At 43.6% G+C, this 17,577-nt stretch overlaps 1 protein-coding gene and 1 long non-coding RNA gene across 4 annotated transcripts in view; one reads left to right on the forward strand and one right to left on the reverse strand.

Annotated features, from left to right (window-relative positions):
- The window catches only part of LOC140687167 (uncharacterized), a 19,728-nt gene continuing 2,151 nt past the window's right edge, over positions 1-17,577 (reverse strand). Inside the window, exons 2-6 of one of the 2 annotated variants that reach the window (XR_012061321.1) lie at positions 6,671-6,877; positions 5,692-5,853; positions 5,272-5,467; positions 432-523; positions 1-310 (exon numbers count right to left, since the gene is read on the reverse strand). This is a non-coding gene — a long non-coding RNA (uncharacterized lncRNA). The remainder of the gene's footprint in view (positions 311-431; positions 524-5,271; positions 5,468-5,691; positions 5,854-6,670; positions 6,878-17,577) is intronic. The other variant, XR_012061322.1, reaches the window with a different exon arrangement.
- OCM (oncomodulin) lies at positions 10,634-15,144 on the forward strand. Of its 2 annotated transcripts, XM_072943334.1 has the most exons (5): positions 10,634-10,704; positions 11,440-11,507; positions 12,080-12,212; positions 13,214-13,323; positions 14,856-15,144. In XM_072943334.1, exons 2-5 carry the CDS (start codon positions 11,447-11,449, stop codon positions 14,879-14,881), a joined length of 330 nt encoding a protein of 109 aa, XP_072799435.1. In that variant the 5' UTR covers positions 10,634-10,704; positions 11,440-11,446; the 3' UTR covers positions 14,882-15,144. The 2 variants fall into 2 exon arrangements, with proteins under 2 accessions (XP_072799435.1, XP_031532680.2); XM_031676820.2 differs by lacking the exon at positions 10,634-10,704 and having other exon boundaries at positions 11,380-11,507.

Genomic DNA, 17,577 nt, shown 5'->3' on the forward strand with positions numbered 1-17,577 from the left:
TTCACTTTCAACTTGGGCAATGTTTAATTTGGTTGCTTATAATCATATTTGTTTTAAGAAGGGTTCCTCTATATCATTGTTAACATATTTTCGTTTTGTGCACCGATTTTCTTGATTGAGAACACAACCTCTTCCATGTTTGACACGGAGTCTTCCCATTCCTGCTTTTGCCCTCTGCTTTGGTGCTGTGGTTTCCACTCGGGGGTCTTTGTGCCCTCTGACTTGCCTTCCTCTGGTGACATCTACAGGCAGCCGTGAAGCTTGTGCTCACAAACAGAATTACAAGGAGTCTGGAGAACTCGGGATTCCACTGGGAATAAGCATTCCGGTACATACACACACACACACACAATTTTTAATTTCAGTTACTTATTATTAGAAACCACAATACTTTATATAATCTTTAACCAAAATTTTTTCTAGTAACTTACAATTTTTAAAAAATTGTGGAGACTTCCTCCACTTCTGGCAGGTTGAGGTAACAGGAATTGGATGAACCCTCCTGCCCAAAGTACCTATAAAACTGGACAAACGAGGAGATAGCAGCTTTTAGACACTGGATGGCCGGCAGCAAAGGACAGTGATCCCTGACGGAGGGGCAAGTGAGGCTGAGAGCTTCCAGGCTGCAGTGCAAGGAGGAGGCTCCCGGGCAGAGCCCAGGAGTCTCCCTGAGCTGGGAGTCTGGGGAGGCCAAAGCCACTAGAGGCTGCAGGGCAGAGCGCTGGTGAGGAGAGGGTGCTGAGAAAGCCCTCTGGAGATTTGAAAGGCTCCTTCTTGAGTCTTCAGCTAAGTGTTATCAGCGGATACACGGAAGGCAATTACCTGGGGCCAGGGCTGGGGGCGGACATTCATGAAGTAAGCAGGCAGAAGCCCACAGATTGCTGGGACTCAGCTCAACAGACAGTGAAAAACTGTATCACACATGGAGCGTGAGGTCCAGCTCAGAAGGTAGGCAAAAGTGGCCCTTGACTAAAGATAGGTCTGGTTCTGTCTAGCAAAGCTTAAAAGCCAACCTCAGAAGGATGAAACTATCTCCAAGTGACTTAATTATGTCCCAGAACACAGCTCAAGCATATACGTATTTTTAAAATAGAAGAACATCCAGTGCCCAACAAGGGAAAATTCACAACGTCTGGCATCCAATCAAAAATGACCCCAAAATGAGGCGACAAATCAATCAAGTGAAATGGCACGGACAGAATTAGTAGAAAAAGATATTAAAATACTTACTACAGAGGAGAGGGTATAGCTCAGTGCTAGTGTGTGGTTAGCATGCATGAGGTCCTGGGTTCAATCCCCAGCACTTCCACTAAAATTACATAAATAAGTGAAAATTTAAAAATAGATAAAACTAATTACCCTCCTTCCCCTGCCACCCCCAAAAAAGAGATACAGAAGACCCAAACAACTTCTAGAGATGAAAAATACACTGCGTAGGATTAACAGATTACACACTGTCGAAGAAACAAGCAATGTACTTGAAAATGCAACGATAGAAAAGACACAGACTAAAACACAGAGGGGTAAATTCTGGGGGGAAAAAAACAAACAGTCATCAATGAGCTGTAGGATAGCTTCAAATGGCCTAATGATAGATGTGTAATTGAGTAAAGGATGGAGGGGGAGACAGGAAGTATCTGAAGAAATAAGGCAGCAAATTTTTTCAAATTTTTGAAAACTCTCCTGACAGGCTCAAGAAGCCCAGCAAATATCTTGGGAAGAAAAAAGTCAGAGGAAGAAAAAGGAGAAGGAGGAGATAATGACAACACAAAAGCACTTTATCATAAAATTGTTTAAAACCAGAGATAAGGAGAAAGATCTTAAAAGTAGCCAGAGAAAAGAGACACGTTATGCTCAGAGGAAAAAAGATACAATTGACATCAGGTTTCTTATCAGAGGCAGTGCAAGCCAGGAGGCAGAGAAGCACTGTCTCTTTTTGGAGGGGCGGTGAATTTTTTTTTTAATTGAAGTATGGTCAGTTTACAATGTTGTGTTAATTTCTGGTACATAGCAGGGTGATTCAGTTTTACATATATATATTCCTTTTCATATTCTTTGTCATTATAGGCTATGACAAGACACTGAATAGCTACAGTAGGACCTTTTTGTTTACCTATTTTATGTATCATTGTGTATATCTGCAAATCCCCAACTTCCAATTTAAAGCACTGTAAGGGAAAAATCAAACAGTTACGCTGTGTGAGTTCCAAGACGGGGCCTCACTCTGAGGTCTTACACTTTCTCTCTCATCCTCTTGGAATCTGGAGACTGTCATGCCCTGGAGTTTTGCATAAATACATATAATATTCATGAATAGTCTTAAAATTGCCTTGCAGTTACGGATCTGCAGCAATTAAAGTCTGTATGCAAAAGGAAAACAAGAAATAGACCACTGTACCATTATTTTAAATTGGCACATTTGCCTCACATCAAGACATGGGTATTCACTTTGTTTTCCAAAAATGAGTAACAGAACCAAAGATTTCAGTGTCGTAATGATCTAGTTCCTTAACTACACAGCTGAACTCACTTTCTCTAAATGCACAGGATATGTGGTGCCCAAGGGCTGAACAGCCCTCGTGGATTCCTAGGGCACTGCTGAACATGTTTTTATTTCCTAAATTTAATTGTCTTCCATTGCTTAGAAGTGACTCGTGTTTCTTTAAAAAAAAACCGCCTGGGCCTGACAAGCTAAGGGAATGGTGGGGCCACCACCCACTACCTTGGTGATGCGCTGAAAAGCGCTGGATTTCGGGCCAGGTGGGGGTGGCTGCTCTCTCCTTCTCTAATTAGCCGGGGTTCTCTTTTCTCCTCTGTGTCCTGTGACATTAATCCTACTTGGCATCTCACCATCTTTCATTCTGGGAGCAACTGTGAATCGTTAATAAAGGCTCAATTCCCGTAAGAAGCAAAACCAGCAAGAAAATTCACTGTGTGCCGGTTCTTTAGACAGCCGCCTCCAAGATCACACCCCGGTGCTTAATAATTTAGCCTTTCAGGCAAAGTTCTCTTTAGAATAGGTCAAAACATGAATAATTCAGGTATTGGTGAACCATACAGCTCAGCTGTGCTGACACTGGCCGAAAAAGACCTGAAGCACTTACAAAGAGGCTCAAGGTGACCAGATCAGGTGGCTGGGTCACGATGACACCAAATTTGGTTAATGGGAATCCCAGGTCAGATGCAATGCTATCAAACTACAGACACTGCCTGCTACGTTTTGCAGGTCGCTGAAATGTCTCGCGAAGTAAAAATTCCTGCCAGGAAACCACACTCTGCATCTCTAGTCGCTTCTCTCTCTCTGTCTCTCTCTCTGTCTGTCTCCCTCTCTCTCTCTCTCTCTCTTTCTCACTTCCCCAGATCACTCTTTGACTCTTCAAAGCCCAACACATCTTCATCCTCAGCAGGTGAACCTGCTTCTTAACTGAGAAAATAGAAACCATCAGAAGACAGCTTTTGGCCCCTCAACCCCATTTTCCCACTACCGGCACCTGCAACCCACGTACTATGCCTTCCATCCTGATCTGTGAGGTGAACAAGCCACGTCCTACCTAAGCCAGCTCCTCCGTGCAGACCCTTGGACCCCATCCCCTCTTGCCCACTCAAGAACGTCAGTCCATTTACTCTCCCCTCCTCTCAATCCTTGATTTTTCAGTGCCTAATAAATCTTTCCCATCAGTGTACAAATATGCTGTTTATTGATCCTATCTTTAAAACTACAGACATACCTCCGAGATGCTGTGGGTTTGGCTCCAGACCACTGCAATCAAGCACATCTTGAAATAAAGTGGGACAACATAACTTTCTGATTTCCCAATGCATAGAAAAGTTATGTTTACACTATACCGTAGTCTATTTTATGTCTAAAAAGAACAATGTTTGTATCTTAATTTTAAGATACTTTATTGCTCAAAAATGCCAACCATTATCTGAGACTTCAGTGAGTCATAGTCGTAGTGACCTCAAAGATGACTGATCACAGATCATCATAACAATATAATAATGATGAAAATGTTTGAAAACTGCAAGAATTACCAAAATGTAACAAAGAGATGAAGTGAGCAAATGCTGCTGGAAAAACGGCACCAATAGGCTTGCTCGATGCAGGGTTGCCACCACCCTTCCATGTGTAAAAAATACAATATCTACAAAGCAGAATAAAGTGAGATATGCCTGAAATTCTCAGTATGAATGGCAAATAAGCTGTCTTGGCTCGTTTGGGCTGCTAGCACAGAAGACCGCAGACCAGGCGGCTTGAACAACTCATGTTGACTTCTCACAGTCCCGGAGGCGGAGAAGCCCACGGTCAAGGTGCTGGCAGACTTGGTGTCCGGTGAGAGCCCTCTTCCTGCTTCACAGCCAGTGCCTCCCTGCTGTGGGCTCACCTGGCAGAAGGGGACAAGCGAGCTCCCTGGAGGTCTCTTTCGTAAGGGCACTAATCTCATCCGTGAGGGCTCCTCCCTCATGACCTAATCACCCCCCAAGGCCCCTGCCCCCTAATACCATCCCCCTGGGGGCTAGGTTCCAACATTGGAATTTTGGGGGGACACATCCAGTCCACAGCATAAGCACGTGAGAAGATGCTGAACATCACAGTCGTTAGGGGAACGCAGATTAAAACTGCAACAAGATGCCACTACACACCAATGAGAATGTCCTAATTTAAAGAAAGACCGGCCACGCCAAGTGTCAGCTGAGGATATGGAGGGGCTGGAACTCTCTTCACTGTGAACTCACTTTCGCCGTGTGAACAGGAGCGTGTTACCCAATGTTAGTAAGATCTCTGGGGCTCTTAGGTTATTCTTCAACATGTTTTCTCTCCTGAATTAAAGTTCTTTGAAAACAGGTTGGCAGTGTCTTAAAACTACGTGACCCAGCTATTCCACACCAGCCTCCTCCACTGAAGATGTAGGCTCCTCAAGGCAGGTCCTCCCTCCTGTCCTGTGAAAAACAGAACAACCGTCCCAGCCACCACCACCCGCTCCAAGACACCGCACGCCAGCAGTGGGAGCCGCCCCCAGAGCCCCAAGTTCAAAGACTTCGCGCCGAGGAGTTCCTGAGCATTTTTCAGCAGAAACCTGTCTTTGAAGTTTTTGCTACCTGACAAACTCTGTGATTTATTAGATCAACGTATCAATTTTTGACCAAGGGCCAAAAATAGTAGAAGAGCCCCAGACTGCTCCAGCACACAGAGGAGAAAAGAAACAAAACGCTTTTAGAAGGCTGATTTTTTCATGAACGAGAAATGTGAGCACCTCCATCTCAACTTACCAGTGGGCTGCAGGTAGCACTTAACGGAGACTCAGTGAGTTAATTACGGAGAAACGGCAACTAGCCCCCACGTAACGAGAGAGGCCACAGCTCTTACTCCAGGACATCCTCTGTTACCTGTGCGTTCTTCCCTAAGATGCAGGTGCTCTGCGGGTGCTCCTTGAGTTGGGCAGACATCCCCCGGAAAGTCAGGCCCCTGGAGAAAACATCCAGTAAGAGAAACTTCAACGGAGGGAACACTGTCATCTAAATAATTGCCATCTAAGAGAATTGCTCTCTTTGCTGGCCCAGGGAAAACACCTTCTGGGGGGGAGATGGCCACCGTGCTTTAGGCAGGTAAGGGGAGAGCAAGAACTCTTCCTGCGTTTGTTGTTCAATTGCTTTCAGCCCCAAGTGGTCTAAGAGGCATGTTCTGATCACCTTTAGGGCCAGAATGACTTCTCTTCCTGAGCGGTGAGCCAGTTTCCTTCAGTCAGAGGGTACAGCCACCGAACGGTCCTGCTCAAGCACCTCTAGTCACAGCTCGGCTACGGACACAGGAAGCACCGCTGCTGCGTGTCTGGGTCTCGCCTGGTGGAAGTCCTGCAGAAACCCGTGATCCTTCAGCCCAGAGGACGGAGAGAGGCTGCAGCCGGCCAGCGCCCGATCCCACCTCCTCCACTCACCACACCTCACGGCCAAAGTCACAGGGCAGGACCCTCCAGCCTTCTCTGCTCAATCTTGCGAGGGTGGGCAGCAGCCATTTTTTTTAAAGTAAACTTTCTATTAAGTAAAACATCCATACAGAAAAGTGCCAGGCGCATTTCCATAAAGTAAACACGTAATAGGGAAGAACAAGTCTGACTCCATATTAGATCTGCCCCTTTAGCTCTAACCCTGGGCTCTGTTTCCTGGGCTGAGTCCTGCTGGGTCTGCCCCTTTTGTAAAAGAATGTTGCCTAGAGCCTGAAATAGACAGGAGAGCCCATTCTCAAGGCTCTGACCTTTAAGGGTGTAACACTTTTCCTTCATACAGCAATAAAAAGTTGTAAAGCAAAGAATAACATTTGTCTTACTGAAGGTTTACAGGGACATCGTGACCTGACCTGGACATCTGCAAGAACAAAGGATTCCGACACCAAGAAGTTTGCAACAACCAGCCACACCCCCTCCACTTTTAGTATAAATGGAGCCTGAATTCTGACGTGGGGAAGATGGTTCTCCAGGACATGAGTCTGCCATCTTCTCAGTCTGCTGGCTTTCCAAATAAAGTCATTATTCTTACTCCAACACCTCACCTCCCGATTTATTGGCCTGTCATGTGGCGAGCAGAACGAGTTTGGACTCAGTAACAAACACACCCATGTGGCCAGCACCCAGGTCAAGAGACAAAACATTATCAACACCCCAGACCTCCTCACCTCAGTTACTGTCCTTTCAAGGAGGATACGCTGAGTAAATATCCTTTGCCTGTTCTCGCTTGGTTGGTCTTCGTGTATGTCCACACGGGGATACAGAATTGAACCGACACAGACCCTGAACTTGCCCGCATGTGTCTTACTGTCCAGCGAGCAGAGAGACGTGGCTCAAGCAATCACAGCAAGTGGGACCATGCAGCTGTGATGTTGCTGTAACCGAGAGAAGCGTGGAGATTCAATTGCCTGTGAAGTAAGGGTCTGACCTAGTCTGGGAGTCAAGGAAGGCTTCCTGGAAGAGGTGACGACTGAGCAGAGATATAAAGACTGTGTGTAAGACACCTAAAGCAAGAGGAAGGAGACGAGTACTCCCAGCAAATACAACAGTACAAAGAGGTTGTGCCTGGAGGGGGCTTGAGTAATCTGAGGGACTAAAATGGGAGCATAAATAAATAAATAAACCTAAGTACCTCCCCCCACCAAAAAAATAAAAAAAAACAAAAATTTTCAAGCTCCACAGTGAAAAAAAAAAAAAGGAAAATTTGATTAAAAACTGGGCAGACGCCCTGAAGAGATATTTTTCCAAAGAAGACACACAGATGGCCAATAGGTGCAAGCAAAGTTGCTCAGCCTCTCTAATCATCAGAGAAATGCCAATCAAAACCACCGAGAGACACCACCTCACACCTGACAGAACGGCTGAAATGAAAAAAAGACAAGCGATAACAAACGTTGGACAGGACGTGGAGAAAAGGGAGCCCTTGTGCATTTTGATGGGAATGTAAGTTGGTGCAGCCACTGCAGAAACAGTAAGGTGGTTCATTAAAAGTTTAAAACTAGAACTACCGTATGACCCAGCAATTCCACTTCTGGGTATTTATCTGAAGAAAATGAAAACACTAACTTGAAAAGCTATCTGCACCCCCGTGTTCACTGCTGCATTATACACAATAGCCAAGCTGTGAAGGCCACTTAAGTGTCCATCAATGGATGAACAGATAAAAATATCACACACACACACACACACACACACACACACAGAGGAACATTATTCAGCTGTAAAAAAAAAAAAAAAGAATGGAATCTTGCCATTTGCGACACCATGGGTGGACCTTAAGGGGATTATGCTAAGTGAAGTAAGTCAGACAGAGAAAGGCAAACATCATATGATTCACTTATATGTGGAATGTAAAACAACAACAAATGGCAGCCAAGCTTCTAGACACAGACTAGATTGGTGGCTGCCAGAGGTAAGGGGTGTGGTGTGCGCAAAAATGGGTAAGTCAAAAGGTACAAACTTCCGGTTATAAAATACGTAAGTCATTGGGATGTAACGTGCAGCACGTGATGACGTTTGATAATGCTGTATTTGGAAGTTGCTAAGAGAGTAGATCTTTAAAGTTCTCATCACACACACAAAAACCCCCACTATAAATGTCTGCCTCTTCCCTTCTGTTTTTTCACATATATGCACATACTCACAGACCAAAAACTATATATATATTTTTTTAATGTAAAGACTTTTACTACATTCACCAAGTACATTCTACTCATATATTCCCAGCAGTATATGAGGGTATTTTGTTCCTGCACCTTCATCATGTAACATCATTCTTTCTTTTGTTAAATTACTAGACAAAATAATGGTATTTTGTTTTTATTCATCCTTTCTAGTGTGTGTGCTATTTACATATATTTTAATAACTACCTTTCATTATGTCTTAGTATTTTGCATCTTGATTTGTGTGATATCCTAATATGATAAGGTCACTTAGTTTTTGTGGGTCAGGCTTGTGGCAGATATTTCCCTGATTCATTCGCCTTTTCACTTTTTATGTTTTTTTTAAAGCTAGTATTTCATTACCAACTGCCGTTTCCCATCATGGTTGGTCCCACTGGTTTCAAGTGTAAAGCCTTCTCTGTCTTGCATGTGCCACTTATGTCTAACTTTATTTTTGGCTTCACTGTTTTTTTTTTTTATTGTGGTAAAATACACATAACATAAACTTTATCATTTTAACCATTTTAAGTTCTGTGGCTTTACATTCACATTGTTGTGCAACCATCTTCCATCACCACCACCCATCTCCCGCACTTTGTCATCATCCAAAACTGAATGCCTATCCCCGCTAAATAGTAACTCCCGCTCCCCCTCCCCCAGGCCCTGGCAATCACCCTTCTCCACCCCGTCTCACCTCATATTAGTGAAATCATATAGTGTTTTCCCTTTTGTGTGAATCAACAATTTGACCCCCAGATTGCGCACAGTGGAATTCAAGTCATAATCTTGGCTACGCTGTCGATTCAGACATCACGTTTACTGGGTCTCTTTTCTTTAGTTTCCAGCGGAAAAACAGCATGAAAGTCTGAAGTGTCTTCGTTTAACCCATATGCTGTTTTCATTTAAATGAGCAGATTTTTTTTTAATGTCTTTATCTCTATGGACAATTGTAAACTCTCCCACAGAAAGAAAGGATTTTGGTGCGTTTCTATGGCAACTTAATGTCAGCAACCGAATTTTTTGACTTATTTTCCGAAACATTTTTTTTTTTAAGGCTGGGCAGGTTGATGCAGGCTGGTAATCTTATTTTCAAGTTCTTTTTGCTGTTCTGTAGATCTATGTATTCATCAAATAGTTTCTGAGCGCCTAACTAGGCCAGGCAGTGTGCTAGGCACTGGGGCCTAAAGACAGAAATGGTGATTTAAGAACTGCTGCTCCCAACAGCAGCTTTTCATTGATGACACAGCAAAAGCACATCGTCAGGGTGGAGGCAGGGGAATATGTTTGGGGGCAAATTGAAGATTGTCCAGAGTGTTCCCCCCAGAGAGACATCTGGGGCCCCTCCCTAAAGCTCCTGAACTGTCTGCTTCTAAGCTACTGAATCATTCTGATTCCAACACGAGATCAGTTTTCTTACTTTTAAAAAAACTTGGATTCAGCCTTAAAGAAGGAAATCCTGTCTTACGCTCCCACATGGATGAACCTTGAGGACTTTACACTAACCGAAAGATGTCAGTTGCAGAAAGACAAATACTGAATGATGCCACTTTTAAAAGACACCTAAAGTCATCTAACTCTTAGAGACAGAAAGAATGGTGGTGGCCAGCGGGGAGTTCTTGTTCAACGAGTATAGAGTTTACTTTTGTCAGATGAAAAAGTCCTAGAGATTTGTTGTATAACCCTGCACATACAGTTAATGCTGCTATAGCACATACACACTTAAAAATGGGTCAGGTGGTAAATTTTATGTTGTGTTTTTTTAACCACAATTTAAATTAAAAAATTTTTTTTCTCTTTTTTACCTTTTTACCACAATTTAAAAAAAAGAGTTTAGTACAGTGCTGGCCATATAGGGACTCAATAATGTTTTCTGAAAGCCAAAAAATAAAAAACCCTAAAAAACAACAAATCACGAGGCCCCAAGTCCTGGCCTCATGTATTTTCCTGCAAATTGGAGCTAGACGCTTGGGAGCGGTTGGTAGTTTCCCACCTTTTTGCTCTTTAATTGGAGTGTGCAACGTAAGACAGAGTTGGGAAATACCGAAGTCAAGACTGTTTGTGAAAGTCATCTAACTAGTGTCATCTCCTTGGCTGGACAAGTCCTTTGTATCCAACTGACACTGACTTTGAGTTTGCCAGCCCTGGACTGAGGTCAGCTTCATACGTCCACAGTTTCAGAGGTTGACCACAGACCTGCCTCCATGGTGGCCACCAACATCTGGGAGACCCTTTTCAGTTTACAGGGCACCCTCAGATGTGTTTACCTCATTTTCACCACTGTCTCCTCTTTACTAGACTTCTGGTGTCTTCACACTTCAACAGCAGGGTTGGTTTGCAGAACTGAAACCTTAGTTAAGGTTTGTTGAGGTGTTTTTTTTTATTATTGGCTGTTCCCACCCACCCACAGTCCCTTGAGATATAAATAGGAAAAAAAAAAAGAGGTTTAATTAGCAAGGCAAGACATCTGAGCTATGTCTACGTGATCCTTGAGAAGGAAATCTAAGAGGTTCTTACTATCGCTTTTTCAATCCTATATAAGGTAGGTCAGCAAGGCAGCAAAAGCGTATCTGGTTTCTTTCTTTCTTTTTTTTTTTTTTTTCCGCCCCTTCAACTCTTTTTCCTGATTCTTCTTGGTGGAAAATCTAAAGCGGTGAGTAGCTGGTGGACCTACCAGAACCCAGACTCTTCTTTCCAGCATGCATTTAGATTAGGCTGATGTGAGCTGTGCTCAGCATCTCTTTTCCCGTGGAGTGGACACATGGATGGATTTAGATCTCTGGTAGATGGATTTTTGATGTCTCTGATTCCCATCGTTCAGGACAGACAGCAGCCCTTCCACAAAAGATCTGCAAGCAGCCCATACTGTATCCACCCAAAGTGGAATTTGCAACATTGCAATTCTCTGGCTGGTGTATTGAAATGTTATTGCATTTGTAACATGGTTTCCTTAGGAATGGTTTGTAGATGGTCTATTATGTAAATACAATTTCTTATAAGGAAACTGAATCAAATTGTTCTTTAGGTTGCATTTTTTATTTCCTTTTTGGAGTATATTCAGGAAAGGGCACTGAGACAAAGGGGGCTGGGATCTTTTTAGTATTTGGCTTTTATTTAGATATACTGTCCCAGCTCTTAATACAATACTGTGCTTATCACATTTTAAAATTTCTCAACCAATGCACAGCTTCTGAGAGCCAGGGGAGGGGGCATTGTCCCCCAAGACGTGCATGTTTCTGCTGCCATTTACTACATCCCATTTATTCTGTGTGAACAGCTGGAAAATGAGCATCACAGACATCCTTAGCGCCGACGACATCGCAGCAGCCCTGCAGGAATGCCAAGGTAATGGGGAGATGGGGCAGGGGTGGGCATCTCTCATGGATTTGCACCTCCCGCAAAGCCCCCTAAATTAAAATGTGAACGATGGTGAAAATTCATGGGATCGGAGGATAAAACTTGCTAACTCAACAATTAAAATCTGAGATCTGAGTATATAACCAAAAGTGGAAAAAAAGAAAGCACTGGATGCCAGGTAGCCTGTTTGAATCCAGTGATTTCACTCCCCCCACCAATTAGGCCAGTGATGTTGGCATCTTAGATACATGGTCCATAAAAAGAGCAGGGGGAGACACAGAGGAGAGGAGAGGAGGGGAGGTGGACAAAATCTAGTGGAGAATCTAGTGGGGAAAGCTGGGGAGGTGATGACACCACAAAGCCGCCCAGTCTCAGCCGCCTCGAGCCCTTGGTCCAGTCAAAGCCCTACTTTTTCTTCAAAAAACTTCTTTGAATGGAGCATCCCTGTGGCTCAATGACATTATGAAAAGTGCTTTTAATAATCTATGTTTTCAGCTCTTTGGCCCAAGTACACAATGCAATCCAGCGGGCACCAGAATAACCCATTCTCTGTTCCTCAGACCCAGATACTTTTGAACCCCAAAAATTCTTCCAGACATCAGGCCTCGCCAAGATGTCGGCCAGTCAGGTGAAGGATGTTTTTCGTTTCATAGACAACGACCAGAGTGGATACCTGGATGAAGAAGAGCTTAAGTAAGCTTTGTCCAAAGCCTGCCCGGTACCCTGACATTGCTAGGTGGGGCTGGGTCACGGTGGGGGCCAGTCTGCTCAGCATTTCTTCCACGTCCAGCCCTGGTGCTGGTCACTCGGCATATCCTCATGAAGGGGGAGAACACAAATCAGTTCGGCCACACCTCTATCCACCCAAACCACTAAACATGGGCACCAAAGAGTGCGGCTGCAAAAGCTCATTAGTCATCTCTGTAAAAAAGAATGAAATAACGGCATTTGCAGCAACGTGGATGGACCCGGAGTTCATCATTCTAAGTTAAGTAAGCCAGGAAGAGAAAGAAAAATGCCATATGCTATCACTTATATATGGAATCTAAAAAAAAAAAAACACAAAACAGAAACAGACTCACAGACAAAGAAAGCAAATTTATGGTTACAGCAGGGGGAAGGGGGTGGGAAGGGATAAATTGGGAGTTTGAGATTTGCAGATAACTACTATATATAAAATAGAGAAACAACAAGTTTATACTGTACAGCACAGGGAACTATATTCAATGTCTTGTAGTAACTTATGGTGAAAAAGAATATGAAAACGAATATACGTATGTTCATGTATGACTGAAGCATTGTTCCATACACCAGAAATTGACACAACATTGTAAACTGGCTATACTTCAAATTAAAAAAAATATATATAGATACTAAAAATGAAAAGAAAAGAAAAACTAGAGGTCACCAAAGATATGTGAGTAAATACAGACCATGTGTGAAAAAAAATTCATTAGTTCAAGGGATTTTCTTTGGCAGAGGGACTTATGGGCAAAACTCTGAAAAGCACGTTTGAAAACAGAGCTCCCACTGTTAGTCTATGTGATGAAGGCACACCTTGCTTGCTAGGATCTTGAGTGATTTTTGCAATTGCTGGGGACAGACAGTTTGCTTCAAGAGAAAAAGAAAGGGGTGAGCACAGATATGGGGTATGGGTTTTCAGAAAACTCCTATGAATCTTTATTATCCTATAGGTTTTTCCTCCAAAAGTTTGAGAGTGGTGCTAGAGAACTGACAGAGTCAGAAACCAAGTCCCTGATGGCGGCTGCGGATAATGATGGAGACGGGAAAATTGGGGCTGACGGTATGTTCACACCTGTGAGAGACTTTAGCTCAGGCAGCATTGGGGGCGGGGCTTTGGCCATGACATCAGACAGATGTGGGTTAAAACTCCCCTTTCTCAACCTTGCTGAGCCTCAGTCTTCTCATCTGTAAAATGGAACTAAAGTGAGGATGTAAATGATGTCTATATAGACTCTGGCATGATGCCTGAGGATGGACCACAGAAGCTGGTCCCTCTGGTCACTGTCTATGAACTGGAAAGTATCCTTCACCTGAATAGAGGACTAGCAACTTGCCTGGCCAATTATTTGCAAAGACATCCTAATGCACTTTAAGAATAATGTACAGAATTCCCAGGAGTGGGATTTGAGTCTCTCTGAATAAGGGGAGGATTGACATTGTCCAGTACATCTCATACCAAAAAGTCTGTTGACTTGAGTAGGAAATCCTCATAGCTTTCAAGGGTTTAAACAAATATGTTTCATTGGACATTAGCAAGTCCAATTGCCAATTGCATTACTTGGACATTAGCAAGTGGGCAATATTAGAGAACAAAGAAATCAATCACCATTTATGGTCTTCCAGGTGCCGGGCCCGGTACTCGGATTTTAGCATAACTGCATGGTTGCAGGATTACCTTTATCTGATTCTGTCCTGTTCCTTCCACGCTTTGTAGCTGCTCTTGCGCACATCAGCTCAGGAGAACTTAGGTGTGTTCCTTATGTTGGTACTAATTAAAATTTAAAACTGCTATTTTGACCCTCATTTTCAAAACCTATTCAAAATGATACCACTATAACTTACTACATGGGAGTTACTCTATAGATAGCTCAGAAAAATAAGTCTGGCTCTGTACATTGTAATTATATTTGCTTTCAGCAGTCAGTAGGCTTTAAATAAAGTCAAATGTGATCTTGATAAAAGAAAAAAAAAGGAAAGGAAAGAAAAATAATTTGGGAAAGGGAAGATTGATTTATTGAAACCTAATCCTGAAGGATTTCCAAATCAGCACACAGCTTACCGATAAATATGAAGCAAACTTCCCATCTTCAATTTCAGTCTGTAGCACCCACACATCAGCATCACCATTATTTTTATCTTTTAGTGATAGAAATTTGGGGGGCAAGGTTCGGGTTCAGTAGAGAAAAGTTAATTCGAAGTCCCACTCTGTGGAATGTTTCCTAAGTAGGTAAGAAAACTTCCCATTGCGTCCTAAGTTGACCAGACAAAAAGCTGAGTGAGCGGAGTGTGACAGGCCAGCATACTGGATTCATTCACTGTCAGCGAGAAAGGACAGGGCTGAGGGGAAAAAATTCTAGTACGAGGGGCTCCTCACAAAGCTAAAGACGTCTGTTCAGTGAGATACGGCAGGAAGGTGGAACACGGCCACCTGTCTGGACCTGCAGTCAGTGACTCCTGCTTCTTTGTGCCCTCGGAGCGGGCCGTGCCCACCACCTGACAACCTGCCCGGTTCCCTTTCTTCAGAACTCTCCTGGGCGTTGCACTCCAGTCTATACATCTCCACTGACCTTGTTCTCACCCCTTCTGTTCTAGAATTCCAGGAAATGGTACATTCTTAAATGGCCCAAACCATGGAGACAGAATCAGCTGGAAAGCTCCACTCCAAAGCCCCAGGAATTGGGAAACCCCACATCTCCCCCCACCTAATTTATTTACAAATGTCCCTGAAAATGCTTCTGCAATTTGCTCATTGTTTTAGCGAGGTCATAAGACCGCCATCCGTGACTTTTTGGTGGTGGGTTTAACCAGATGACTCCTGTAAGTCCCACAGCAGACAATGCCTTTAAAATAAATTCATCCAATAAAGACACATTTCTCAACACCCGCTGTTGTGGTAGTGTGGTTTATTTCCTCAGCAAAGTGGAGGGGTGAAAGCCGTCTGGAGACTGAGGGCTTTTAGGAAGAATTCCGGTTTTATCAAGCACTAAGCCAGCCACACTCATGTTGTGCACAGGCACATGGGGAAAGCAGGATGGGGGAAAAAAAAGTCACCAAGAAATGTCACCATCAGGCCAGGACTTTCTCAGTGGTTTATCTGAGTCTGAAATACCTGTGAAGAGATTTTAGCATAAAGGCACTCCTGCGTGTGTGTTTTCTGCTACTGGCTTGTAGGATGTGGTAAGCGAGATTTAAGTGAAAGCAAACAGCACAAGACAGAAAAAAGTGTGAGGCTACCAGTGGCCCTAAAGCTAAGGAGACTTGTATGCTGGAACCTAGCAGGCACATTTTCAAGCTTATTTATTTATTTATTTATTTAAATTGATTGATTGATTGATTGAAAAACAGGAGATCAGGGACTTGCCTGCTCTGACCCAAATCTCCTGCCTTCCCCTTCTCTCCCCCCACCCCCCCCTCCACTTTCTCAGCCACTATTTTCCTGGCTTTTATTTGATACCCCTGAGCCAATTACACTCAGAATTGCCCTAACATTTGAGGAGAGCTTCAAAGTCCCTTTACAGGGCTTTCATTGGGGTGGGGCAATCTCAAGCCAGGAAATTCTCATTAGGCTGATTTCCAGGCGTCTGGTTCAAGCTGTCCTCTCCTGCTGCCCGGGGGCGGGGGGGGGGCATTGAGGACTCCCAAGAGGAACTGAGGCATCTTTCTGGAAGCCCCTCTAAAAGCTCACACTTCTTACCCCAACACCTAAGCTCCCAACGTCCTGGGCTCTCCTGGGACTTGGCGACTTTGAACTCCTGTTTTTTGGAGGATGGTAGTAGAGCAGCTTTTCAAAGCTGGGGCATGTGCTGCAAGGGGGCCTCCAGATGGTTTTAGGGGGACAGGGATCAACATTTTTTTAATTTAATTTTTTATTTCAATGTGCATCAGAAAAGTGAAAGTTAACACCAACATGTGATTTCAATATCCCTGCTTTAGAATGGGGCTACAGGAGTAACAGACATTTGAAAGCATATGGATTTGAAGAATATGGAGTCACGGTGAAGGGACAAAACCCATAAAGGTTTTCATATGAGTCGAAATGGGGAAATCCAGCTTGAAAATGAACTCTCTGGGGAGGGCCAAGAATAGGACTGGGTCATTTCATAGTCGTCCGTCTTGTCACCTCTCCCCATAGACACTTAGGTTCTTCGGTCCTGATCCCCAGCCATCCTGGCAGGAATCAGGCTAGTCCCTCCCCACCGCTAGCTTCCCTTGGTGTGTGACAATGTTCCCCAGGTACCAGCAAGAGGGCCTTCTGGGACAATACTGATGACCGAAGAGCCTCGATTCGTACACAGGTTGCCTTCACCGTCACACCACACGGGGGTACTCTGACCTTCCCATTATCTTCCATTCACTCCATTGGCACTTCCCAGCTAAGGGTTCTTCATGCCAACAACAGTTCTGAAGGGGGACCTCTAAATAACTCACTGTGATCCTGTAGCCCTCTTTCTGTGGGGCTCTGCCCACCATATGCCTCGGAGAAACGGTATGAATGATGAAGCTTTTAAATAATGGTTACGAGCTTTTCGTAGACTAAGCAATCCATTAGCCATTAGAGCCGCCAAGGCAGCCTCACCTGACCTAGGTAAAGATCACGGGTTTCTCATTTCTTTTCTCTCTCTCAGGAGGGCATCTGTATGGGAATGATCATGGGGGGCAGTATTTGCAGCACCCAGGGGACACTGTGCTACAGGGTCATACCGATGTTCCGACTGTTTTAGGGAAATTGCTTAGAGGATGGATATATACAAGAGGATAAATTGCCACAAATTTTCCATAGATTGAATGATGGTCAGTTATTCATGAATTGTGTTCATTCTGCTGTTTCAAAAGTACAATTCACAGTATTTTTGCCCATTTCAATTTCATTACTTTTTCATTCTTTTAACCTAGTCTTAGAAACGTAATTTCAGAGCCTCTGTCAATAGATAAATAACTCACAATCTAAAGGAGCTATCTCTCTGTATTTAACCAAAAAGTGTCAGGTGGTATGCTTCAATGAAACACAATAATTTTGTGTGGTCTTATGTTGCTTGGATTTGAGGTATTTTGGGAGGGGGTGGGGCTTCCACTCTGAATGAAGGTTAACAACTCTGGGCATCTGAACGTATTTGTGAATTAGCATTTTTTATTTGGGGGTTCTTTTTCTAAGTTGAAATGTCATAGAAACAGTAGCATTTCCAAACATTAGTGGTAAGTATAATTTGAAAACAAAAAATGTTTTCAAAAATTACCCGAGATCAGTCATCCAATAAACAGCATACAAAGCAATTCATTTTTAAAGGGTTGGTATTCAGTGTGTGCCTCAGGGAGG

Source organism: Vicugna pacos, chromosome 18, assembly GCF_048564905.1.
Source record: "Vicugna pacos chromosome 18, VicPac4, whole genome shotgun sequence".
Classification (NCBI taxonomy): Eukaryota; Metazoa; Chordata; class Mammalia; order Artiodactyla; family Camelidae; genus Vicugna; species Vicugna pacos.

Coding starts and splice junctions, on each gene's coding strand:
- OCM (XM_031676820.2), top strand. CDS start 11,393: ATGTTTCTGCTGCCATTTACTACATCCCATTTATTCTGTGTGAACAGC. Junction 12,213..13,213: donor CTGGATGAAGAAGAGCTTAA/GTAAGCTTTGTC, acceptor ATTATCCTATAG/GTTTTTCCTCCAAAAGTTTG. Junction 13,324..14,855: donor CGGGAAAATTGGGGCTGACG/GTATGTTCACAC, acceptor CTTCTGTTCTAG/AATTCCAGGAAATGGTACAT.